The 25,945-nt window shown below is 40.8% G+C and overlaps 1 protein-coding gene across 3 annotated transcripts in view; it reads left to right on the top strand.

Moving 5' to 3' along the window:
* The window catches only part of HS2ST1 (heparan sulfate 2-O-sulfotransferase 1), a 206,107-nt gene that overhangs the window by 147,536 nt on the left and 32,626 nt on the right, over positions 1–25,945 (top strand). For all 3 annotated transcript variants that reach the window (XM_062191665.1, XM_062191667.1, XM_062191668.1), the window contains one exon: positions 16,037–16,275. In XM_062191665.1, the coding sequence (XP_062047649.1) occupies positions 16,037–16,275 (239 nt within the window). The remainder of the gene's footprint in view (positions 1–16,036; positions 16,276–25,945) is intronic.

The raw sequence follows: 25,945 nt of genomic DNA on the forward strand, positions 1-25,945 counted from the left end.
CACACATCACTCATGTATTTGATTTCTCAATTTGAACTTCAGTGTCAGGTGCCAACTATCCTGAATTCTTTTCTTCTGCCCCCATTGTTCTTCCTGAGTTAAGAAGCCTGGAGAGAACACTGGAGCCTTTTCCAAGTGCCTCAGCTACTCTTCACCTAAGCTTTAACACAATAACTTATCTCCTCCCAGTCCCCAAGCTTCTTGGTTGCAGTTGCCTGCCTTGAGGACCCTCACTGGGACTGCAGGCCAATGATACTCAGCGGCAGGAGGTAACGCTCTGCAGAGTGAGGCCTCAAGGAGTCTTACATTGTGGGGGTCCCATAGGAGCTGTTACTAAAATCTTCAAAAATGTTTCTCTGCTATTTATAGGAGTTGTCCTCAATGTATAGTTTATGGACCCTAGGGGTCCTCAGTACTTTTTCAGGGGGTTCACAAAATACTTTACAACCATTTTCATAATACTTTTAAATGTTACTTGCAACTCCCACTGATTAACAAAAGCACTGGTAGTACCAAACTGTACGAGTTGTCATTGCATTTTTAAAAAAGATTTATTTTATTTATTTTGAAAGAGTTACAGAGAGAAGTAGAGACAGAGAGAGAAAGAGGTCTTCCATCTGCTGGTTCATTCTCCAAATGACTGCAAAGGCCAGAGCTGAGCCAATCCAAAGCCAGGAGCCAGAGCTTCTTCCAGGTCTCCTATGTGGGTTCAGGGGCCCAAGGAGTTGGGCTGTCTTCTACTGCTTTCCCAAGTGCTGGATTGGATGTGGAGCAACCAGGACTCGTACCCGTGCCCATTTGGGATGCCGGCTCTGCAGGCCGGAGCTTTAACCCTCTGTGCCACAACTACAGCCCTGTCATTGTATTCTTTGTCTCCTTTATTGTACCAACACCAAAAAAAGGCCATTTTTATATAAAAATGTCCTTTATAAAGCAGTAGAAGTGATAAACTTTATTAAACTTGAGTAGTTAATACTTGTCTTTTTTATATCCTGTCATGTAATAGAAAGTGCGTCAAGCATTTCTGCATACTGGAACACAGTGGTTGTCCTGAGGTAAAGCGTTGGTGTGCTGGAGGTACAAGCGCAACAAGGCACTGTTTTCATCAAGCACTGTTTTTTACTTGAAAGAGCAACTAACAACTATGCTTATTCAGACTTGGGTGTTGGCAGTCGTTTTCTCAAAAATGAACAAAGTGAACTTGTCACTTTAAGGGAGAACAACTGACAGTATGAGTTGCCAGTTACAAAATTTGAGAAAACTCCCTTCTGCCACCATGAATGTGGCAGCTTCCCAATACTTTTCTGGTGAGATCAGTGTTAATATTATGAAAGTGATTTATTTTTTTAAAGATTTACTTGTTTATTTGAAAGGTGGAGTTACAGAGAGGAAGAGAGGTGGAGAAAGAAAAGTCTTCCAACCACTGGTTCACTCCCCAAATGGCCACAACAGCCAGGGCTGGACCAGCCCAAAGCCAGGAGCCAAGAACTTCATCTGGGTCTCCTATGTGGTGGGTTCAGGGGCCCAAGCACTTGCGCCATCTGATGCTGCTTTCCCAGGCACATTAGCAAGGAGCTGAATCAGAAATGGAACAGCCACGACTTGAACTGGTGCCCGTGGTTGCTGGCATTGCAGGCTACAGCTTAACCTACTGCGCCTCAGCACTGGCTCCGAAGGTGATTTTTTTATTTGTATAATTAAATATTAATATTTAGAGGATTTGCATAGCTCTATGAGCCAGTATTTTTCATATGAGACAGGATGAAATAGATCAGTATAACAGTGTGTATTCATTAATATGGCTATGAAAATGTATAATCATTAAAATAGTTTTATGCCATATATTCCCAATTATCTGGAAAGGCTATTAATATACTTTTTTCAACTATATGACCCAGTTTTCTTCATAGACTTCAACCCAAATACTATATGGTAGCACTTTGAATGAAGAAGCAGGTTTGAGAGTTCAGTTGCCTTGTACTTAGGTAGACATTTACAAGTATTTACAGGACAAGTGTTTGGCATAGTGGTTAAGATGCCTCTTGGGATGCTCACATTCCATATTGGGGTGTCTGGGTTCCACTGCCAGCATTACTCCCAGTTCTAGCTCCCTGCTGGTGTGAACCCTGGGAGGCAGCAGGTTATGGCTCAAGTAGTTGAGTCCCTGCCACCCACGTGGGAGATCTGGGTTGAGTTTCTGGCTGCTGACTGCAGCCTGACCCAGCCCCAGCTGTTTCAAGCATAAGCCTGTGCATAGGAGATTTCTGTCTCTCTGCCTGTCCAATAAATAAATGTTTTTCAAAAAGATTTTAAAACTATTAATGTCACTAAATTTTTACCTAAATGAACTTTTTACAGAATGCTCATTTATGCTAATGTGTCATTTTATTATTTTTAAGTGAGTTAAATATCTAAATTTCTGAGTTTTAATTTCCAGCATGATATTGATAGATGTAACCCAGTTAAACAAAAGCCATTTGGGTTCTTTAATAGTTGGTTAGCGTGTCAAGAGGTTCTTTGACCATGAAGTTTGAGGATTGCCACTTTATGGAATAAGGTTCATATTCCCAGGACAGTGATTAAGCTATGCTCTGACCTTTGCCCATTTGTCGCCCTCCTGTTTCACTTTGCCTTTATCCTTTCTCCCATATTCTAACCTGATTGACAACCACTCTTCAGGCCTAAATGCGCTAGTTTTATGCTTGTGAGTACTTTGTGCTTTTTCTTATATGTAGAATGCTTCTTTTTTGCCAACTCAGAGTAAACTCCTCTCTTTTTTAGTTTCCTTCCATGAATCCTTTCCTAACCATCTGGTTTTGGGGACCTCCATTACATCTTACATAAGCCTTTAGTCTAACACTGAACCCCCAACCTCTCTAAGCATAGGTGAATCTCTGAAACCTAGTGCAATATAGAGTTTCAGTAAATGTTTACAAAATTAGTTAATGAACCCAGTGCAGAGAACTTGGTTATAAATAATCGTGACATTCTCATTACTCACAGCTTCATTATGTAGCATGACTGTGCTCTCTTAGATGAATTTTTACAGTAATCCTAAGAGATCCATTCTTTGCCCTTCTTATGGAAGATAGATAAATCACTCAAAAAATAAAGAATATAAGCATTCCACTCCCCTTTTCCTGCTCAGTTGTAACTGGCCTGCTTCTGATTTATTTCTGTTTTTCCTACTTTGAGTGAGAGGACGGGATCCTCTGAAGCCACATCTATACTGTCAGAGAAAATGGTATCACAGCTTTATGGAAAAGGGACCCCAGAGGTTCCTTTACAGGCCCGTATGTGACTATCTGCAGAGACCAATAGCCTACTAGCTACTAGACTACCTATGTTCTTTTTTTTTTTTTTTTTTTTGTTAATTTATTTGACAGATAGCTCCCATCTGTCAGTTTGCTCCCCACATCCTGACAACGGCCTGGGCTGGACCAGCACCAAAGACCAGAGTAGGAAATTTAATCCACATTTCCACATGGGTGCCAGGGACTCAGTTAAGTCATCACTGCCACCTCCCAGGGTCTGCATTATCAGGAAGCTGGAATCAGGAGCCAGATCCAGCAGTCAAACACAGGTACTCCTGGGTGTAAGATGTGGGCATTTTGGGTCCGGCGCCATGGCACAGTAGGTTAATCCTCTGCCTGTGGCACTGGTGTCCCATATGGGCACCGGTTCTAGTCCCGGCTTCCCCTTTTCTGATCCAGCTCTCTGCTGTGGCCTGGGAAAGCAATGGAGGATGGCCCAAGTCCTTGGGCCCCTGCACCTGTGTAGGAGACCGGAAGAAGCACTTGACTCCTGGCTTCGGATCAGCGTAGCTCTGGCCATTACGGCCATCTGAGGAGTGAACCAGTGGAGGGAAGACCTTTCTCTCTGTTTCTCCTCTCACTGTCTGTAACTCTACCTCTCAAATAAATAAATAAAATCTAAATAAAAAAAAAAAAAGATGTGGGCATCTTAACTACTACACTAAGCATCCACCCCCCTGCTTTTTACTTTGCACTAGTATTTTTTTGAAAGCTCATTCTCTCTTGAGCTATAGTCTACTTTGTCTTGGGGAGTAATATTGTAGAAAGGCTTCTTCGTTTTCACAATAACTTTTTTTTTAAAAGATTTATTTATTTGAAAGAGTTACATTGAGAGATGAGAGGCAGAGAGAGAGAGAGGTCTTCCATCTGATGGTTCACTCCTCAATTGGCCACAACGGCTAGAGCTGCGCCAATCTGAAGCCAGGATCCAGGAGCCTCCTCCAAGTCTCCCACGCAGGTGCAGGGGCCCAAGGACTTGGGCCATCTTCCACTGCTTTCCCAGGCCATAGCAGAGAGCTGGATTGGAAGAGGAGCAACTGGGACTAGAACCGGTGCCCATATGGGATGCCAGTGCTTCAGGCCAGGGCATTAACCCACTGCACCACAGCGCTGGCCCCCACAATAATTTTTAAGATATTACAAGACCTTCAGTCCTTTGTGATTTTTCCTTTCTCTAAGCTAAGTGCATTAGTTTTCTTAAACAATTCCTTTTTTTTTTTTTTTACTAAGATTTATTCATTTATTTGAAAGGCAGAGCTGTGCATGCACAGAGACAGAGTGATCTATCTACTGATTCACTGGCATGATGATCCATCCACCTCATTCCATCCTGGAGGTGCCCTAGTTTTTACTTGAGCCTGAAATGACACATAATATCCCCTTATGACGGAACAAAAAAAATTTTTAGGAACTGTTCATTCCTGTGACTTAAGACAGTGATTACAGTATTTTGGTTAGGAATATAGGCTTTGGCATCAGACAGATGAGAGTTTAAATTCTGATTTTAATCCTAACAACTCTTTAATTTTCTTGAGTCCAGATTTCTACAGTATTATCACATATCAAGTTATTGTAAGAATTAAATGAAGTAAGCTACACTTAATCACAGAGCATTGTCCTTGGCCCAAGCAGAAGCAGTATGTTACTCTCATAATTGTATGCTTATTAGCCTAGCCCAAAATTGCTAGAGATGTTTTTGTAGTTGCTTCATACTACTGTTGTTAAATAATTCTGTAATTATTATACCAATGTCTTTATTTATCAACTTTTGCTAATACTTATGCTTTCGTACCTTCCCCAGTCAGCTGTCTCCACATTTTGAAAGCCAGCTCCATCTTTTCAAGGCTCAGTTTATTTAGTACATGTTCCATAAGTTTCCCTCCTCCCACCTCCTAATTCTTGGATCCAGAAGTGTTTTGTTCTCACTTACAACGTTTGTTACAGTGGCATTTATTCAATTTTGTATAAGATGGAAATTGAAAATAGGAACAGTTCACTTGAGAATTTTATAAAAAGGTGTGATGATTTGAGATGTGTAGTGACTTGGTAAGCTCAGGGAAAAGAAAAAGCAGATTAGACTATTTTATATCAGAGCATTCAATTCAAGTGACTGGGACCCTGGAGGTCAGCACTGTGGTATAGAAGGTTAAGCATCCTGTATGGGTGCCTGAGTCTCAGCTGCTCCACTTCTGATCCAGCTCCCTGCTGATGGCCTGGGAGAGCAGCAGAGGATGACCCAAGTGCTTTGGCCCCTGCACCCATGTGGAACACCCAGAAGCTCGGGGCTGCTGGCTTCAGATTGGCCCTGCTCCGGCCTTCGTGGCCATTTGGGGAGTGAACCAGCAGATGGAAGACCTTTCTCTCTCTCTCTCTCTCTCTCTCTCTCTCTCTCTCTCTTGCTGACTCTCAAGTAAATAAATAAATAAATCTTAAAAAAAATGAAGCCTTGGGGCTAGCATTGTGGCATAGCAGATAAAACCTCTGCCTGCAACACCAACATCCCAAATGGGTGCTGGTTTGAGTCCCAGCTACCCCACTTCCCATCCAGTTCCCTGCTAAAGGCCTAGGAAAGACATCAGAAGGTGGCCCAAGTGCTTGAGTCCCTGTATCCACTTGAGAGACCCAGAAGAAGTGGCTGGCTCTTGGCTTTGGTCTGGCCCAGCCCTGGCCGCTACAGCCATTTGGGGAGTAAACCAATGGAAGGAAGAGCTCTTTCTCTGTCTCTCCCTCTCTTTCTCTCTCTCTCTGTCTCTCTCTCTCTCTCTCTCTCTCTGTAACTCTGCCTTTCAAATAAATAAATTTTTTGAAAAATTGAAACCTTGGATTTAGCTCACCTATGATAATTAACTACAGTATTTTATATTTTAATAATAGATACTTGGCACAGACATCATTGGCAGGTAGAAGTAAGAGACAAGGTGAATGGCTGTAGGCATATGTGAAGAATCTTCCCAGAAATGCTATGATATTCCCATCTCCAGAAGATGGATACCAACAAATCTGACCATGGTCTTGCCTCCTGTGTGTTGCATTAGATATGTTAAAACCAAGGCAGATTGATATTTCTCTAAACCCTGAGTTGGAAGAAGTTTTGCTTTGTAATTTGAATAATAGGTCTCACATCCATACTTACATTGTCCATTTAGACCTTAATTAGATATACACAAAGCCTCTTTATACTCTATATAGTAACCCACAAATGAAGAAACCCTTTGTATATTATTTTTCCCCTGTTGCTCATGAATGGTATTTAGGATATTATACAATTACTAATTGATGATATGATTTCCACATTTAAGTTGCTTTTGCCATTACTCTCTTTAACTTTTAAAATTTTGAAATAATTATATATTCAAGGAGAGTTGCAAAGATAGTACAGCGTGTTTTGCTTTTTAACACCTAGAAGACATTCATCATGTGTCCTTCTGTTTTACTAACTATAACATCTTTTTTAAAGCAGTGTTTTTTTTTTTTTTTTAAAGATTTATTTATCTACTCAAGAGGCAGAGTATAGACAGAGGGGGAGAGAGAGAGGTCTTCCATCCACTGGTTCATTCCCCAAATGGCTGGAGATGGCCTGATCTGAAGCCAGGAGCCAGGAGCTTCTTACCGGTCTCCCATGCGGGTTCAGGGGCCCAAGCACTTGGGCCATCTTCTGCTTTCCCAGGCCATAAGTAGGAAGCCGGATTGGAAGTGGAGCAGCCAAGACTCGAACTGACGCCCGTATGGGATGTGGCGCCTCAGGCGGATGCTTAACCACTGCACCACAGTACCGGCCCTAACTATAACATGTTTATCAAGCCTATTTCACATGGATTTTGGAGGAAATGATTATAAAATGCTTTTATATTTTTTAAAAAATAGAATACTTTAAAAACTTTTTTTTTTAAATCACTTGCCAAAATATAGGTGCTTTGTAATTTTGTGATGCTGATTTAACTGTGAGTTTCCACTCCTCCCTAATACAGAATAGAAAAAGACTAACTCTCAGATAATGATTATAATCTGCAACATAGGCTCTGGAGCCAGATTGGTCTGCAGTGGTATCCTGGCATCAGTAATCAGCTTGGGATCACTGAGCTGCTTTGAGACTTAGTTTCCTTATTTAAATAGAGCTCATAATGATGCCTCTTAGGTTTGAGAATCAAAACATGAGATGAGGCAAATGAAACACTTAACAGAGCCTGCAAATAACATACAATGCCTACAAAATACTTCCAATATTATTATTTCATATAAGCAGTTAGTATATTGTTCAGCTTGGTAATAAAAGAAGGTTGCAGCTTACAAGAATTTCACATTTTTAGTGTAGTAACTATAAAAATCTGTAATCATGTTTGACAAGTACATTAAGTAAAATCTTATTTATATTCCTCTAACCTAACATTGACAACAGGAAGAAAATAATTATATTGGTGATTATTGGATTAATAGGACATTTAACAATTGCTTCAATACTCTTACCTAACTGATCATTTCAGAAACACTGATCAATATATTTTTAGTGGTATTTTATCAGCCAGGTGAGGTTTTGGTTAAATATTTGATTTTTATTTGGTAATGTATTTTCATGAATGATAAGGGCAATTTTAATTAACATGCAAGCATAATGTTTATACAAGTATATGAGGGTACTTCAAAAAGTTCATGGAAACTGGAATTAAAAGATACATTTATTTTGGTGCAAAAAATTTTAAATCCATGCACATGAGAGGTCTTCAAATAGTTCATGGAAAATTTCAGCTAATGCAAAAATTATTCATAGATTTCAAATTTTTGTGCACCAAATAAACTTAGCTTTTAATTCCATCTTCCATGAACTTTTGAAGTACCCTCACATGTATGTGTAATGTACATGTAAATTATGAATCTGTAAGAACTGAGCAAAATCCTTGCACATGGAACCATTCAATAAATATTTGTTAAATTAGAGTAGATGAGGATTTCATAAATTATTGAGTATTTTCTCAACATTTTTATCTTAAGTGTTACTTTTGTGAAATGAACCCATATTATAAGATATCAGTTTTTTTTTTGTGGTACTGTTTGGTTTGGATAATTTTTTGACGTGAAATTCACATAATATGAATTAACCATCCTAAAGTGAACAGTTCACTCATTTACTACATTTGCAATGTTGTACAACTATCATCTTTATCTAGAAGCAAAACATTTTCATCATTCTAAAAGAAGCCCCATTCTTCCCTACCCTATTTCCTGGCAACCACCAATCTGTGTTCTGTTTCTGTCGATTCACCTCTTCATGATATTTCGAATAATATGTGAGCTTTGGTATCCGGCTTCTAACATTTAGCACAAATTTTAGAGATTCCTTCATATTGTAACACTAGTAAGTAGCTTATTCCTTTTTATAAGTGAATATTTCACTGTGTGTATATACCACAATTTTTCTGTGATCTGTTGATGGACATTTGGGTTATTTGCACCTTTTGGCTGTAATGAATAATACTGCTATAAGTATAAGAATTTGAGTACCTGGTTTTGTTTCTTTTGAGTAACTAGATACCTAGGATAACCTGGTAATTCTCTGTTTAACTTTTTGAGGAACTTCTAAATTGCTTTCCATCATAATTGGGCCATATTGCATTTCCACTAGCAATTTATGAGGATATAGATTTGTCTGCTTCTTTATCAACAGTTATTTTGGAGTGTTTTCTTTTTGCCTGATTAATGTATACATATACATATACATATGGTATTATAAATTTCTCCCTCAGTCCTGCTTTATTTGTGTCCCACATTTTTTTTTTTTAAAGATTTTATTTGTTTATTTGAGAGGTAGAGTTACAGATTTGAGAGGTAGAGTTACAGTGAGAGAGACAGAAGAGTCTTGGATCTGCTGGTTCACTTGCCAGTTGGTCACAATGGCTGGAACTGAGCTGATCCGAAGCCAGGAGCCAGGAGCATCCTCCAAGTCTCCCACGTGGGTGCAGGAGCCCAAGTGCTTGGGCCATCTTCTACTGCTTTCCCAGGCCACAGCAGAGAGCTGGATCAGAAGAGAAGCAGCCAGGACTTGAACCGGCACCCATATGGGATGCGGGCGCTGCAGGCAGAGGATTAACTACTGTGCCACAGTGCCAGCCCCAGTGTCCCACATTTTTTTTAAAAAGATTTATTTATTTGAAAGGCAGAGGCAGAGGGAGATCTTCCATCCGCTGTTTCACTCCCCAAATGGCCACAAAAGCTAGGGCTGGGCCAGACAAAAGCCAGGAGCCAGGAGTTTCCTTTGGGTCTCCTATGTGGGTAAAGGGTCCCAAGCACTTGGGCCATCTTCCACTGTTTTCCTAGGCACATTAGCAGGGAGCTGGATTGGAAGTGGAACATCTGGGACTCGAACCAGCAGCCATATGGGATGCTGGCATTGCAGGCAGCAGCCTTACCTGCCACACCACAACTCCAGGCCCTGTCTTACAAATTTTGATACGCTTAATTTTCTTTTTAAACATTTATTTATCTATTTGAAAGTCAGCATTACACACACACACACACAGAGAGAGAGAGAGAGAGAGAGAGAGAGAGAGGTCTTCCACCCACTGGTTCACTCCCCAATTGGCTGCAGCGGCCAGAGCTGCGCCTATCTGAAGCCAGGAACCAGGAGCTTTCGGGTCTCCCATGTGGATGCAGGGGCCCAAGGACTTGGGCCATCTTCTACTGCTTTCCCAGGCCATAGCAGAGAGTTGGATTGGAAGTGGACCAGCGGAACTCAAACTGGTGCCCATTTAGGATGCTGGCACTGCAGGCAGCGGCTTTACCTGCTATGCCACAGCACCAGCCCCAGGTGGGCTCATTTTTAAGTTGATAATTTTGCATAGCCCACAAGTGATCTTATAAGTAATCAAATGACCCTTAGCAGAAAAAAATCTCACCTGTTTTTAGAGGCTAGTTTGTGCAGCTCTACCACAGGCATACTTGCCAGGAAGGTTTTTGTTTTTAAGATTTATTTATTGGGCCAGTGCTGTGGCGCAGTGAGTTAAAGCCCCAGCCTGCAATGCTGGCGTCCCATGTGGGCACCAGTTCGAATCCTGGCTGCTCCTCTTCTGAGCCAGTTCTCTGCTATGGTCTGGGAAAACAGAAGATGGCCCAAGTTCTTGGGCCCCTGCACCCACGTGGAATACCTGATATCTGAAAGAAACTCCTGGCTTCTGGCTTCAGATCAGCTCAGCTCCAGCCTTTGCGGTCATTTGGGGAGTGAACCAGCGGAATGGAAGACCTCTCTTTCTCTCAGCTCTACCTCTCTGTAACTCTTTCACATAAATAAAATAAATCTTAAAAAAATGGATTTATTTGTTTTGAAAGTCAGTGTTTTAAGAGAGAGAAGTAGAGAGAGAGAAAAAGAGGTCTTCCATCCTCTGGCTCACTCCCCACATGGCTGCAACAGCCGGTGGAGGCCAGACTGAAGCCAGGAGCTTCATCTGTGCCTCCCACGTGGGCAGCAGGAGCCCAAATACTTGGGCCATCTTGCACTGCCTTTCCCAGGCCTCCAGCAGTTACCTGCAAGGAGGTTCCAACTATTCAAGTTGATCTGCTGAGACACCCTCACTCTCACCCATAGACAATTCTTGGATAGACACCACTGGTTTCCCCTTTGAGTTCTCATTGCCTTTGATCTTTACTTGTGATGAACCTCTTTCTTTTCTTGATACTTGTCAATGCCATTGGGCAAGCTACCATCAGGACTTGATGTCCAAGGAGGCATTTTCTTATTATGGGTGGTTAATCTGGTGTCACAGGCACTTGCCTAAGGTTGGGCTCTAAGAGAAAGCCCTGAAATGCATGGGCTGACCTTTCTGCTGAGACAGCTCGTCATTTTCTCATTGTAGTTTCCAAAGAGTCCATGAAGAAAATCATGACGAGCCACTCTCAAATGTGTATTTTTACTCTGTAACATTAATCACATATAGTTTCATCTCCTGTAAACCATCTTAGCTTATTATCTGTTGGAATCTTCATATTATCATTGCCGGTTCCTATGTTGTCTTCCTATAATTAATAGATGTTCTTTGCCTTTTATTTATTTGTGTACCAGTTATGGATCTATTTATGCTGGTTTTGTTGTTTTTGCTTTGACAGGCAGAAATTTCATTATTTGAAGGCATGGCAATTTATTGGTCTTTCCCTTTGCTGTCTTTTTTCTCTCTAGTTCTAAAATGTTATCCACAATATAAAAATCTTTTCTTCAGTTATTTGGTGGTACAGAATATATATATATATATATATATATATATATATATATATATATGTGTGTGTGTGTGTGTGTATATATATATATATATCCTGTAGACTTAATGCCATGTAGAATTCAAATTGGTGTTTAGTATAATGTTTCATACTTAGCTAATTATTACAGTCTTTTAAGAAGTAAGGCCTTTATTTAGCACAGAAATAGATATATATTGTTGGTGTTAATGGTCTTTCAGAAGACTTGAATTTGTTGATAATGTGCTGCATGGCAGGGTTCATCAGTCTCGAATGTGTGCCTGGGAGAGCCTGCATTGCTCTGCATTCATTGTCTGTTCAATGAGGGAAGCACCAGTACCCATGGTGCCTGGCCTGCTTGCAATTTCATGACACTCAGATTGCACCCTCTGTTATTCGTAGGCTATACATTTTATGGTGGTTATGAAATAGCTTGCATAACAGATTCTCTGTAATTTATTACTCAGACATGAAGAAGCATTACATCTAAATGTATCTTAAGTATTTTAAATATACTGCCTACATCCTCTTAAGTGTACTACAAATGTGCTGTAACTAATAGACCTCCCCCAGTGGTTTCACAGAGCCATAGAAGAAGCTGTTCTTACTGCATGTAGAACATCTTTGATTAGAAAAAGGATTGGAACTATTGAATAGTACTTAGTAAGCAAAGAATGTAGCCCCATTGCAAACCCTGTTACTGGTAGTAAGTCTGGTTACAGGAGAAAAGAGAGAGCAATGTTACCATTACAATAATAGTTATTATTTAACTGAGATTTTATTTCATGAGTATTTCTTTTTTTTTAAACTTTTATTTAATGAATATAAATTTCCAAAGTACAGCTTATAGATTACAATGGCTTCCCTCCCCCATAACTTCCCTCCCACCCACAACCCTCCCCTTTCCCGCTCGCTATCCCCTTCCATTCACATCAAGATTCATTTTCAATTCTCTTTATATACAGAAGATCAGTTTAGTATATATTAAGTAAAGATTTCAACAGTTTGCCCTCACATAGCAAAACAAAGTGAAAAATACTGTTGGAGTACTAGTTATAGCATTAAATCACAATGTACAGCACATTAAGGACAGAGATCCTACATGATATTTTTTTAAAAATTGATTAATTTTCTATGCAATTTCCAATTTAACATCAAGTTTTTTTTCATTTCCAATTATCTTTATATACAGAAGATCGATTCAGTATATACTAAGTAAAGATTTCATCAGTTTGCACCCACACAGAAACACAAGGTGTAAAAATACTGTTTCAGTACTAGTTATAGCATTACTTCACATTGGACAACACATTAAGGACAGATCCCACATGAGACGTAAGTACACAGTGACTCCTGTTGTTGACTTAACAATTTGACACTCTTGTTTATGGCGTCAGTAATCTCCCTAGGCTCTAGTCATGAATATTTCTTAATTTGCCACACTGTTTTTATTTTTCTAATTGTTTAGGCCCAACACTATATTGATAATTATTCTATGTATTTAAGCAAAACAAAGCCTAAAAAAATAGAAAATACATGTAATTATTATTTGAATGAGGAAGGTAATGATTCCAATATTTGCAACTTTTCATAATTGTAAAATATATAGTTCATTTAATTCACATAATGAACCAACAGTAATACATATATAAATAATTTTTATCTATTGTTTCTTAAACATGTATTCATTATTAGTTTCATGGTCCAGCAAGAGTTTTAGTAGCTTACAAAATGGAATATCCATACACTAAGTAAGGTTTTAAAGATATTTATTTTATTTATTTGTAAGGCAAAATTACAGAGAGAGAGAGAGAGAGATCTTCCACCCACTGGATCACTCCCCAAATGTCTGTACCATCCAGGGCTGGGCCAGGCTGAAGCCAGGAGTCAAGAACTCCATCTAGGTCTCCCGTATGGCTGTCAGGAGCCCAAATACTTGGGCCATCTTCTGATGCTTTCTCAGGCACTTCAGCAGGAAGTTGTGTCGGAAGTAGAGTAGTGGGAACTCAAACCAGTGTTCACATAGCATGCTGTTGTTGCAGATAGCTGCTTAACTTGCTATACCACAATGCCAGCCCCAAGTATATGCGTCTTAAACGTCTCTACTAGATCTTTTTTTATTTTTTTTAACCTTTTAAATATTGGTATTTCCTGAGATTCTCTCCTAGAATCTTTCTCCAGACTACAGATTCTATATTACCTAGGCAACTGCATCCATTCTCATGGTTTTTCTAGCTGTCTTCTGATTGCTCCTTTGTTCTCTAGACCTTTCTAACCAGTTATCTACATATATCTCTTACATGTCCCAGGCAGTCCAATGAGATCAGTGTTAAGATCATTATAATCTCTCTCCCCATACCCACTCCTGTAAAAAAAAAAAAAAGGTACTATATTTGTGTATAAATATATAACACATACTATATCTATCATCTCACATACGTTTCTCCTGTTTTGGAAAGCCCATTGCTGGTAAGTAGTGGGCATGAAATTTGTAATTCGTCTTCTGAATTCAAATCCTCAGCTAAGAATGTAGCCTCTTTAACTTGTGACAGTATCTTCTGAACCAAATTTAAGATGGTGCTCTGACAATATTTCAAGCCTGAACTTGTTAATGTAATTTTATGACATTGCTTTTTCATGCCACTTTATTAAATTGTTAGTATTATTGGAGGACAATACTAATAATCACACAATATAAAATTGCAGTGATGATAAATAGGATGAGATGAGTAGTATAATTTAGATATATATAATGATCTGCCTTAGGGAGATCAGATAATGAATCCTTGGGAAGCGATGATTGAATGAAAATGTGAAGGTTGAGGGGTTGGGGATGGAATGGAAGAGGCAGCTGGCACAGAGATCTGGTGGTAGGAAGGAGCACTCCGTGTATGAACACCTACCTTGTGCAGAGCAATTTAGTCTAACCTCCTGTTCTTACATGCTCTCTTCCCCCCCCCCTTTTTTCCTTTCCTTATTCTTAATAAATAAATAAATTGATGCTGAAGGACCTGTCATTTTGGTGCAGCAGGTTAAGCCACTGCTTGTGGTGCCATGCCAGTATCCCATATCAGAGTGCCAGTTCGAATCCTAGCTGCTTCTCTTCTGACCCAACTCCCCACTGATGGGCCTGAGAAGGCACCAGTTGATGGCCCAAGTGCTTGTGCCCCTGCCACCTATGTGGGAGACCCAGAAGTTCCAAGCTTTGGGCTTCAGCCTGGCCCAGTCTCAGCCATTGCAGCCATTCAGGGAATGAACCAGAATATAAAGGATCTTTTCTCTTCCCTTCTCTGTGTCACTCTGCCTTTCAAATAAATAAGTGAATAAATAAATAAAATCTTATAAAAGTTGCTGAGATATACATTAGGTAGAGAAAGAATAAAGCAAAATGTAACTGCTATTCAAACTGCATGGTAGGCAATGATTTGAATTAGAGGAACTATACGATTTAAGGACTAAACGTAGTCAGGATTTAGATGCAACACCAAAAAGAGAAAGAATTTATTGCAGTGTTGTTTCTACTCTTTTTTTTTAAAAAAAAAAAGATTTTATTTATTGGGGCCGACGCTGTGGCTCACTTGGTTAATCCTCCACCTGCGGCACCGGCATCCCTTGTGGGTGCCGGTTTCTAGTCCCGGTTGCTCCTCTTCCAGTCCAGCTCTCTGCTGTGGCCCGGGAAGGCAGTGGAGGATGGCCCAAGTGCTTGGGCCCCTGCACCCACATGGGAGACCAGGAGGAAGCACCTGGCTCCTGGCTTTGGATCAGCATAGCTCCGGCCGTAGCAGCCATTTGGGGAGTGAACCAACGGAAGGAAGACCTTTCTCTCTGTCTCTCTCTCACTGTCTAACTCTGTCAAATAAATAAATAAATCTAAAAAAAAAAAAAGATTTTATTTATTTACTTGAGAGGTAGGGTAACAGACAGTGAGAGCAGGGACAGAGAGAGAGGTCTTCCTTCCTCTGGTTCACTCCCTAAATGGTGTCAACTGCCAGAGCTGTGCCATCTGAAGCCAGGAGCTTTTTCCCAGTCTCCCACGTGAGTGCAGGGACCCAATGACTTGGGCCATTTTCCACTGTTTTCCCAGGTCACAGCAGAGAGCTGGATTGGAAGAGAAACAGCAGAGACTAGAACCGGCTCCCATATGGGATGCGGACGCTTCAGGCCAGGGCTTTAACCTGCTAAGCCACAGCGCCGGCCCCTATTCTGTGTTATCCTACAAAAAGTAATTCTGAAGCTTTGATCCTTATGGCATTTCTTCAGCTGCTCCTACCTAGTCCTTGACTAAGGAAACTGTGTTTCTGGCTAAAGCTGAATCAGGGTGAACTACTTGGTCTTCCTGAAGCCCAAACAGTTCGCCCATATTTTCCATGGGCCTTCCTCCTTTACTTTGGCATTTGTTTTCTTTATTTATGCTTTTATCTTTCCTCATCATGGTCCAAAGGTTAGGGTTCATAACTTCCTTACAGTGGCATTAAAAACTTGGCTCATGTTTGTTTTCTTTACAGAAAGGGCGATTGCAAGACATGAGGTCCGAGAAATTGAGCAGCGACATACGATGGATGGCCCTCGGCAAGATGCAGCCTTAGAGGAGGAAGAGGACATGGTGATCATTTATAACAGAGTTCCCAAAACTGCCAGCACCTCATTTACCAATATCGCCTATGACCTGTGTGCCAAGAATAGATACCACGTCCTTCACATCAACACTACCAAAAACAATCCAGTGATGTCACTGCAAGATCAGGTATTCCTCATTCAGTGATTGCACAAATGCTCTCTGATACTTCTTCACTTAAATTTTGTACCTCAAGGGAATACACTATTTGAAAGGATTGTGTGTACTGAGCTCAATGAATTCTAAGCCTCTCTGGGGTGCAGAGCGAGGGGACTAACCAATCAGCTTTTGTGTATTGGCACATTCCCTTGCATATAGTATTTGTCAAATAATAGAATTGGAGAATGAAAAATTGATGTTCTTCAGTAAGAATACAATATCCTTTTTAATATATGAAATATTTTGGCAAGATTCTTTATCATACAAACTATTTATTATATCAGTTTATAGATAGAGACCCATTTGATGAGTATTTGTATTCAGTTTTGCAACTAGCCTAAAACTCATCTCATCCTTACTGGTAATTTATATAAATATTAGTTATAAATTCCTGTAGAACAGGGCTTCTGGCTTATATCTTGAACATAATATTGTCTTTCAAATTCTTTAGTTGGGCATTTAGCCTAATAGCGAAGATGCTGGTTAAGAAGCTTACGTCTGGGGCTGGTATTGTGGTACAGCAGGGTAAGCCTCCCCTTGCGATGCTGGTGTCCCATATCCGAGTGCCCGTGCGAGTCATCATTACTCCACTTTCCATCCAGCTCCCTGCTAATGTACATGGGAAAGCAGCAGAAGATGACCCAAGAGCTTGATCCCCTGCCACTCATTTGGGAGACCAGGATGGAGTTCCTGGCTCCTGGCTTCAGCCTGATCCATAAGCCCTGGCTGTTGAGTTCATTTGGAGAGTGACCCAGCAGATGGAAGATCAGTCTCTCTCTGCTGCCCCCAACCCCGACCCTGTCACTCTGCCTTTCAAATAAATATTTTCTTCTTTTTTTTTTTAATACCTGACTCTGACTTTTGACTCCAGTATTCCTACTAATGCAGACCCTGGGGGAGGCAGTGGTAATGGCTTGTGTAATTGGGTTCCTGCCACCCATGTGGGAGACCTGGCTGGTGTTCTCAGTTCCCAGCATCAGCCATTGCAAGCATTTGGAGAGTGAGCCAAAAGATGGGTGTTCTCTGTCTGCCTCTTAAATAAATAAATATTCAAGAAATTTTAAATAAGTAGATGGATAGATAATTTTATGAAATGCTTTCAATAAAAGTAGAGGAAATTATCTTTTGAAATCAAGTTTATTAATTTTTTTATCATTTCCCTTATACCTGGAGTTCTGACTCTAATTCCAAATGACATTGTCTCTATAATATTGAAGAGGATGGGAATTCATCTTCTTAAGAAGAAAAGAACAGTATTTGAATATTTTTAGGCTCAAATACCATGTTAGAATAACTTATTAAAAAAGTATTTGTGATAGGCCTACTGTAGTTAAAATGATACTTGTCTGTTTGTTTTATTGTTCCAGAATTGACTAATATTCCATCGTTTGGCGTAGCTGTAATCCTGACACTGAAGCAGGGGAATAACAGTGATGCATAAGGCTCAGTTTGACTCTCTTGCTTGCTGGAGCGCTGTTTGTAAAAGCTAATGGTAGATGGCATATCATCAGCCCTTGTGATTCTTGGCTCTCCATGGTATCCTCAGTTCCTCTTTTTCATAGCATGAAAAATCTACATCTGTCAGCCAAATGAAATAACTTTTCTATAGATGAGAAGAAACATGAGCTTTTTTAGCTAAGTGGGTCATAAAAACTATTCATTATGTGATATGGTATATCTCAAGGGCAACGATCCTAAAAATTCTTTAGTAGATTTTGAGTTTGTTTGCATTCTTGTTTTTCAGAATATACCTTGTTTTAAAAGGAGCATGCCTTAATATTAGCTCATGTAATAATTTCAGATTTCCTCAGTAGTACTTAATAGAGAATATTGTGAGCTTGTTTTTTACAATTTTTAGAGTTGTTTTATGTCCAGCATTAAAAAAGTTTGCTGGCAGCTACAATATGTCTGGCAATGACATCAACGATTTTTTTTTTCATGAAATATAAATCTGCAGAAGCTCACCACATCTGACATTTATAGGCATCATGTAGTAGTATATTTTCCCAGTTGCATTTGGATGAAATAAGCCTTCTGTTTTTCTTTCAATAGCTTGTTAGTTATATATAGAGGGGGGGAAAAACAGCAGAAGAGAAGTATAAATGTTCCCTTAAAAGCAATTGGATTATATAATGAACAACACTTAAAGCATGTTTGTATGGGGCAGAGTGGAGGAATAGTCTGGATCGTTAGCTGACATACTTCCAAATGTCAGCTGGTAGTTCCAAACCATGGCCATAATTAGGAATAGCTCCTGTGACAGATGCTCTCTAATGCACCATTTCTATAATTTACTGGGTCTCTTATTCCGTGTAGAAGTCATTCTTCAAGAAGTCAGATAACTGCTTTCCCTTCCTTTGCGTGACATATTAAATAGCATTTCCAGATACTTATTTATTTGTTTGAGAGAGGGAGTCAGAGAGGGAAAGACAGAGATCAAACTCCCATCTGCTGGTTTATCTTTCAGATGCCCACAACAGTCAGGTCTGGGCTGGAACCAAAATTGGGAGCCCAGAACTTAATCTGCATCTCCCACGTAGGTAGTAGGAACTTGGTTTACTTGAGCCGGGGATACTGCCTCCCAGGATCTGCTTTAGTAGGAAGCTGGAGTTAGGAGCCAGAGCTGGGAGTGGATCTCAGGATCTCAGATGTGGGGATATGGGCATCTTAAGTGCTAGGCTAAATACATGCTCACTCCTAGAATAATAGTTTTGTTTCCCTTTCATTTAATGGCTTCATCTAAATCTTAAAGATTGTACCACATTTCTTGCAAATAGGTTTTTTTTAATAGTTAACCCAATCTTATACAATACACTTTCTTCTTTTAAATATTTATTTATTTATTTGAAAGTCAGAGTTACAGAGAGGTAGAGGCAGAAAGAGAGAGAAGTCTTCCATCCGCTTGTTCACTCCCCAAATGGCTGCAATGGCTGGAGCTAAGCTGATACGAACCCAGGAGCCAGGAGCTTCCTCCGGGTCTCCCACGTGGGTGCAGGGTCCCAAGCACCTGGGCCCTCTTCTGCTGCTTTCCCAGGCTATAGCAGAGAACTGGAGCAGCTGGGCCTTGAACTGGCATCCATATGGGATGCCAGCCCCGCAGGCGGAGGCTTCACCCACTACACCACTGTGCTGGCCCCTATAATTACTTTCTTATTTTTGACAGGCAAAGTTAGACAGTGAGAGAGAGAGAGACAGAGAGAAAGGTCTTCCTTCCATTGGTTCACCCCCCAAACGGCCACAACGGTTGGTGTGCTGAACCGATCTGAAGCCAGGAGCCAGGTGCTTCCTCCTGGTCTCCCATGCGGGTGCAGGGCCCAAGGACTTGGGCCATCCTCCACTGCCTTCCTGGGCCACAGCAGAGAGCTGGACTGGAAGAGAAGCAACCGGAACAGAATCTGGCACCCCAACCGGGACTAGAACCCAGGGTGCCAACACCGCAGGCGGAGGATTAGTCTAGTGAGCCACGGCGCTGGCCTAATTACTTTTAAAACTTTATTTTTGTTTTCTTTGTATATTGTTGCTCGCTCGCTCGCTCTCTCTCTCTCTCTCTTTTATTTGAAAGGCAGTTACAGAGAAACAGAGATGAAGAGAAATCTTCCATCTGCTGGTTCACTCCCCAAATGGCCGTAATAGCTAGGGTTGGGCCTGGCTGAAACCAGGATCCTGGAGCTCCATCTGGGTCTCCCACATGGGTAGCATAAGCCCACACACTTGAGCCATCATCTGCTGCTTTCCCAGGCACATTAGTGGAGAGCTGGATCAGAAAGGGAGCAGCCAGGCGTCTAACCTGCACTCGAATGGGATGCCAGCGTCCCAGCTGGAGGCTTAGCTTACTGCACCACAAGGAGGCCCCACTGTGGCTCTTTTTTCTTCTTAAAAAAAAAAATAAGGATCAGGGTTGTGGCATAACTGGTTAAGCCACTGCCTGCCATGCAGGCATCCCATGTCCGCACCGGTTCTACTCTTGGCTGCTTCAATTGCGATCCAGCTCCCTGCTAATGTGCCTGGGAAGACAGCAGATTGTGCTACAGCCTGGCCCAACTGTGCCCATTTCTGCCTGGCCCCGCTGTGACCATTGCAGCCATTTGGGGATGAACCAGCTGATGAAAAGATCTCTCTTTCCATTTCTCTCTCTAACTCTGCCTTCCAAATAAATAAAATTAAAAAAAAAAAAAGAAAGAAATAGTTTCTAATCAGTATCTGATTTAAATACTTAATAGATGAGATTTTTATTAAATTTGCTCTTGTCTCAAGTTTCTATTTAAAGTCCAGTTTACTCATAAAAATATTTGGAATATAATAGGTGACCATATTTTTTATTCCCTCAGTTTCCAATCTCAGCAGTTTAGTCTGTTTGATACCTTTCCTTAGCCCCAACTTCTTATATATATGATACTAGATACTATACTAAACTGTTGACTTGCTTAATAATTTTAGAGGCAAAAATTTTACAGGCAAAGCCCAAATGTTTTTAAACTAATATAAAACTGTTCAATGAGTAGTAGTTATGTGTATTCTACTATCTTAAGAAACAGTTGTCAACTCTACTTTCAAGTTTTTCATTTATTTATTGAGTCCACATATAAAGAGAGATTTCTTTGAAGAAATACCAAATAAATAAAAGGCCAAATCTTTCAAGGAGCTTGTTTATAATTTACTGGGAATGTGAAACATAGACACGGGAACTGTGAGGACAGTTCAAACATTAATTTATGGTAATATCACCAAAATATTTAACCAAAACTGTTTGCTACCAAAATGTTTAATCTGGACCTAATCCTGAGGAAACACACAAATTCATACTGTAGAACAGTGTAGGAAATAATGACCCTAGATTTTCTAAAAGTCAGAGTTCTGACAGCCAGGAAGAGGGGGAGGGGAAGACAGTTCTCTCAGACAAGAGGAGACTGCAAAGATATGGAAACCCAGCATAATTTATGAAGAAGAAAAGTTTAAGAAATTAAAATAACAGGGGCCAGCACTGTGGCGCAGTGGTTTAACGCCCTGGCCTGAAGCGCCAGCATCCCATATGGGCACTGGTTCAAGACTTGGCTGCTCCGCTTCCAATCTGGCTCTCTGCTGTGGCTTGGGAAAGCAATAGAGAATGGCCCAAGTCCTTGGACCCCTGCACCCACGTGGGAGACCCAGAGGAGGCTCCTGGCTCCTGGCATCTGATCGGCACAGCTCTGGCCGTTGCGGCCAACTGGGGAGTGAACCGGCGGATGGAAGACCTCTCTCTCTCCCTCTCTTTTTCTCTCTCTCTGCTTCTCCTCTCTCTGTGTAACTCTGACTTTCAAATAAATAAATAAATCTTTAAAAAAAGAAATTAAAATAACATTTGACAAAATGAAACATGGAAATCTAATTAACAAGAGATGGGCTCAGTCATGAGACTTACGTACTTCTGAGCTGGGCTTACTAAGTTAGTAGGAATTGTCCAGAGACAGGTAATCAGTCAGCCCTTCTACTTGAGAAATGGAGTTTGCTGTTCTCTTATGGAAACACCTTTACATCAGAGAGCATCTTGTCTTTAAAGTAACTATGCCAAAGAGATGTGATTGGCAGCATATTTTATCATCCTTCTGGGATGTTTTCTTCTCTGTTGAGGTCAGTGCTCATATTTAGTCCTTTTCTGTTAAGACATTGGAGTCGTCTAGAATTTGCATTCTCGGAGAGCATAGTACTGTATGTATTTTTCTATCAATTTACTCTCAACTTTTGGTCATTTTTCCTTGGAGCCCATAGTTTTCTCTGAGGTACAGACACTTTTCAGGGCAACATTTCAGATGAGCGCCCTCAACCAATAATGGATATGCTAATACTGATTAAAATACAGATTCCAATCCAGAAGAACCAAGATGAAGCCCGATAATCTGAATTTCTAAATAACTTCCACTTAATGCCAAAACTGATGCTGCTTATCCATAGACCACAGACTGGGTAGCAAAGATCAAGAACATGACTCTTCAATGTCAACATGAGAAGATGCTTTGTAATCTTCTCAGGATAAAGGGAAACTTACCCTTAAATTCATACTCCGACCTTCCCTATAAAACCCACACTCCTTACTTGATCCAGCAGGCCCTCGTTAATCTCTTTCTTGTTCGTTGCTCCAGCCTCTTATCCATTAGGCACATTGATCTTTGATTTCTTGAATGTACCAAGCGTTTTGCACTTGAAGGCATTTGCACTTATTTCCTCTTAGAACACACTTCTGGCTTCTCCTGAAGTTGGCCTCAACCATACCATTTATTAAATACCTCTTTCAAGTTACTGTAAACCCTCTCCCTCTGTATCTACTACTGTATCGCTACTGTATCCCTCTCCCTGTATCAAACAATCATGAGACTTTTCTTCTGTGTGGTACTGTCTTTTCCTATAGTTTAATATCAACGCCTTATGGGCAGGATCTTCATCTAGGCTTGTCACCACTGTATCCATAAGGATTAGAAGAGTACCTGAGATATGGTATAATATTTCAATAATTTTTGGTTCAATGAATGATTAGTGAATGAACAAATGAACCAACCTAGTTGCTGGTAGTAGTTCTTAGCTGCACATGACCCCGTGATGATAGCTACTAACAAAGAGAATCCTTTGTTGGATGGGAATATGACCTATCTTTAAATCTCAGTTGATTTGGGACTCTATCCTATCCCCATAAAAGGTTGAACAGTACAGCTTTTCTTTTTCTAATTTCTTTTTAAAAGATTTATTTATTTATTTATCTGAAAGGCAGAGTTACAGAGAGTAGGGGAGATAGAGAGAGAGAGCTCTGCCATCTGCTGGTTCACTCCCCAAATTGGTGCAACGGCCAATGCTGGGCCAGGCTTAAGTGAGGAGCCTGGAACTCCATCCACGTTTCTCACATGAGTGCAGGGCCCAAGTGCTCAGGCCATCTTCCACTGCTTTCCCAGGCACATTAGCAGGGAGCTGGATCAGAAGTGGAGCAGCTGGGACTCCAACTGGTGTGCATATATGAGATGCTGGCTCTGCAGGCAGCAGCTTAACCCACTGTGCCACAATGCCAGTCCCACAATATAGATCTTAACCATATGTAGTTACCATATGGTCTATCCCTGCTAAATTTTTACATTCTTACTCAACTACTACTTGGTTTTCCTCTTAGTATAGAAAGCATCCTCTCTGTTTAGTATCTTAAAAGTACCCACAGTCATACAAGAAATGTTTATTTTGAGTAAATTTATGAGTAGGAATTTGGTATATAGTAATTACTCAAGTTAATAGTAATATCCAGGGCTGGTGCTGTAGTATATTAGTCTAGGCCTCCATCTGCAGTGCTGGCATCCCACATGGGCACCAGTTCATGTCCTGGCTGCTCCTCTTCCTATCCAGCCTGGGAAACCAGTGGAAGATGGCCCGACTTCTTGGACACCTGTATCCATGTGCGAAACCCAAAGAAGCTCCTGGCTCCTGGCTTTGGATTGGCCCAGCTCTGGCTGTTGTGGCCATTTGGAGAGTGAACCAGCAGATTGAAGATGTCTCTCTCTCTGTGTCCACGGCTCTGCCTCTCAAATAAATAAGTAAAATCTTTATAAAGAAGTAGTAGTATTCATTCAGTAGACAGTAGTTACAAATTTAGAATTTGTCCAGGAGTTCAGGGGGACATCCCTAGTCGTTTAGCTATTAAAACAAGTTTTGTTTTTTTTTTTTTGTGCTCATGGTAATCATAATATTGAGACTTATCTATTAAGAATGTAGGTAGAGATACTACTGCTAGTGAGATGGTAATATTTTAGCTTTTTCTGTAGCACTGCTTCAGGTCTGATTCAACAAGCAAATAAATCAGCACACCTCCACCCACGTGGCCTGTTTTTCCCCTAAAGGTCTGTTCTCATTACTTGCTAGCCCAACTCTGCTTGAGTTATAAAATCTGACAAAGATCACTATTTAGGATCCACTCCAGGCTAGCCGTAAAAACATCTTTCCATGTACCATATCTGACTGCTGCTTCTGAAACGTCCTTCTTGGTAACATATTTCAATCAGTGTGTGGAAACAATCTGTGAATAAGGCCACTATGGAGGTTTTATTTCTTGCCCCCAAATTAGAGTTTTCAATATCTTCAGCCTCCTTAACTTCATTTGATACTATTAGATTTTGTAGCTTTTTGCCTATTAGTTTACCTTTCGTTAGTGGCACATATAGTCAGTGAGAACCCATAAAATGAACTGAACAGAAACTTGGTCACCTAATCTCGTTTGCTCTTCTTACCTCTTTGTATTCCAGAGTTTTGTCTCAAGGTCTTGGGCAGAAAGCCAGTGGATGGAAGTTCTGTCTCTCTCTCTCCTGTTCTCCCTCCCTCTCTCTCTCCTTCTCTCTGTATCTATGCCTTTCAAATAAATAACTAAATCTAAAAAAAAGGGGGGGGGTGGGTGGGATTCTGTATGTTTTGGAGACTTAAATAATAGTGGAGTCTAGGGAACTAGAAAGTGCCTGATTTGGCCTAAGATAGCATGAATTTAGGACATGAAACCCAAAGTCCTGAGCAAGACGTGGCCTCCTGGTCCTGACCAGTAGTCAACAAAAACGTGGGAGTGAGCCACCGGCCACTGTGGAAATGGCTGTGGGGTCTAGCTGGCTTAGAAGTTGAGGTAATGAGTAAAATCATAAAAAAAAAAAAATAAGAATTAAGAGAGCCTCATCAAAAAAGCTTTGAGATCTTAGAAGTAGAGGTTTTGAACGACTGGATCGAAAGGATTACCTTAGTAGTAGATAAAACTTGAAATTTTTCTTTTAAAAATATGTTTTCTGGGGTCAGCGCTGTGGCTCACTTGGTTAATCCTCTGCCTGTGGCACCAGCATCCCATATGGGCACCGGTTCTAGTCCCGGTTGCTCCTCTTCCAGTCCAGCTCTGTGCTGTGGCCCGGGAAGGCAGTGGAGGATGGTCCAAGTGCTTGGGCCCCTGCACCCTCATGGGAGACCAGGAAGAAGCACCTGGCTCCTGGCTTTGGATCGGCGCAGTTCTGGCTGTAGCGGTCATTTGGGAGTGAACCAACAGAAGGAAGACCTTTCTCTCTGTCTCTCTCTCACTGTCTATAACTCTGTGAAATTAAAAAAAAAATTAAAAATATATGTTCTTTTCTCATTTATTTATTAATTGAGATAGTGCACTCCTGTGCCGGGTTCACTCCCCCAAATTCCTGCAATAGCCAGGACTGGGCTGGTCCAAAGCCAGGAGCCAGGAACTCTCAATCCAGGTCTCCCACAAAAGTGGCAGGAATGTAACTACTTGAGCCATCACCATTGCCTCCCAAGACCTGCATTAGCAAGAAGCTGAAGTCAGGAGCCAGTCCCACATATCAGAACCATGTACTTCAACACTGGGACATGGGATTCTTAGCAAGTGTCCTAACTGTTAGGCATAAACACTACTCCCAAACCTGACATTTTCAGTGTTCAGGTTCACTAATCAGAATTCTGGTACTAGTGATTTTGTTCTTTTTTCCTTTCCAATCCCTTTTTTTTTTCCTCCCTTATTTAAGTTGAACAATAATAAATTAAGGAAATTAGTTGGTGGCATAGAAAACTGATTAAAATCTACGCTGTTCTTGGGCTTCAGTTTCTTCACTGATAAAATAAAGAGAATGTGATCATCCTAGGTCCCTTCCATTTCTAA

This window comes from Lepus europaeus, chromosome 5 (assembly GCF_033115175.1).
Source record: "Lepus europaeus isolate LE1 chromosome 5, mLepTim1.pri, whole genome shotgun sequence".
In the NCBI taxonomy this organism is placed as follows: Eukaryota; Metazoa; Chordata; class Mammalia; order Lagomorpha; family Leporidae; genus Lepus; species Lepus europaeus.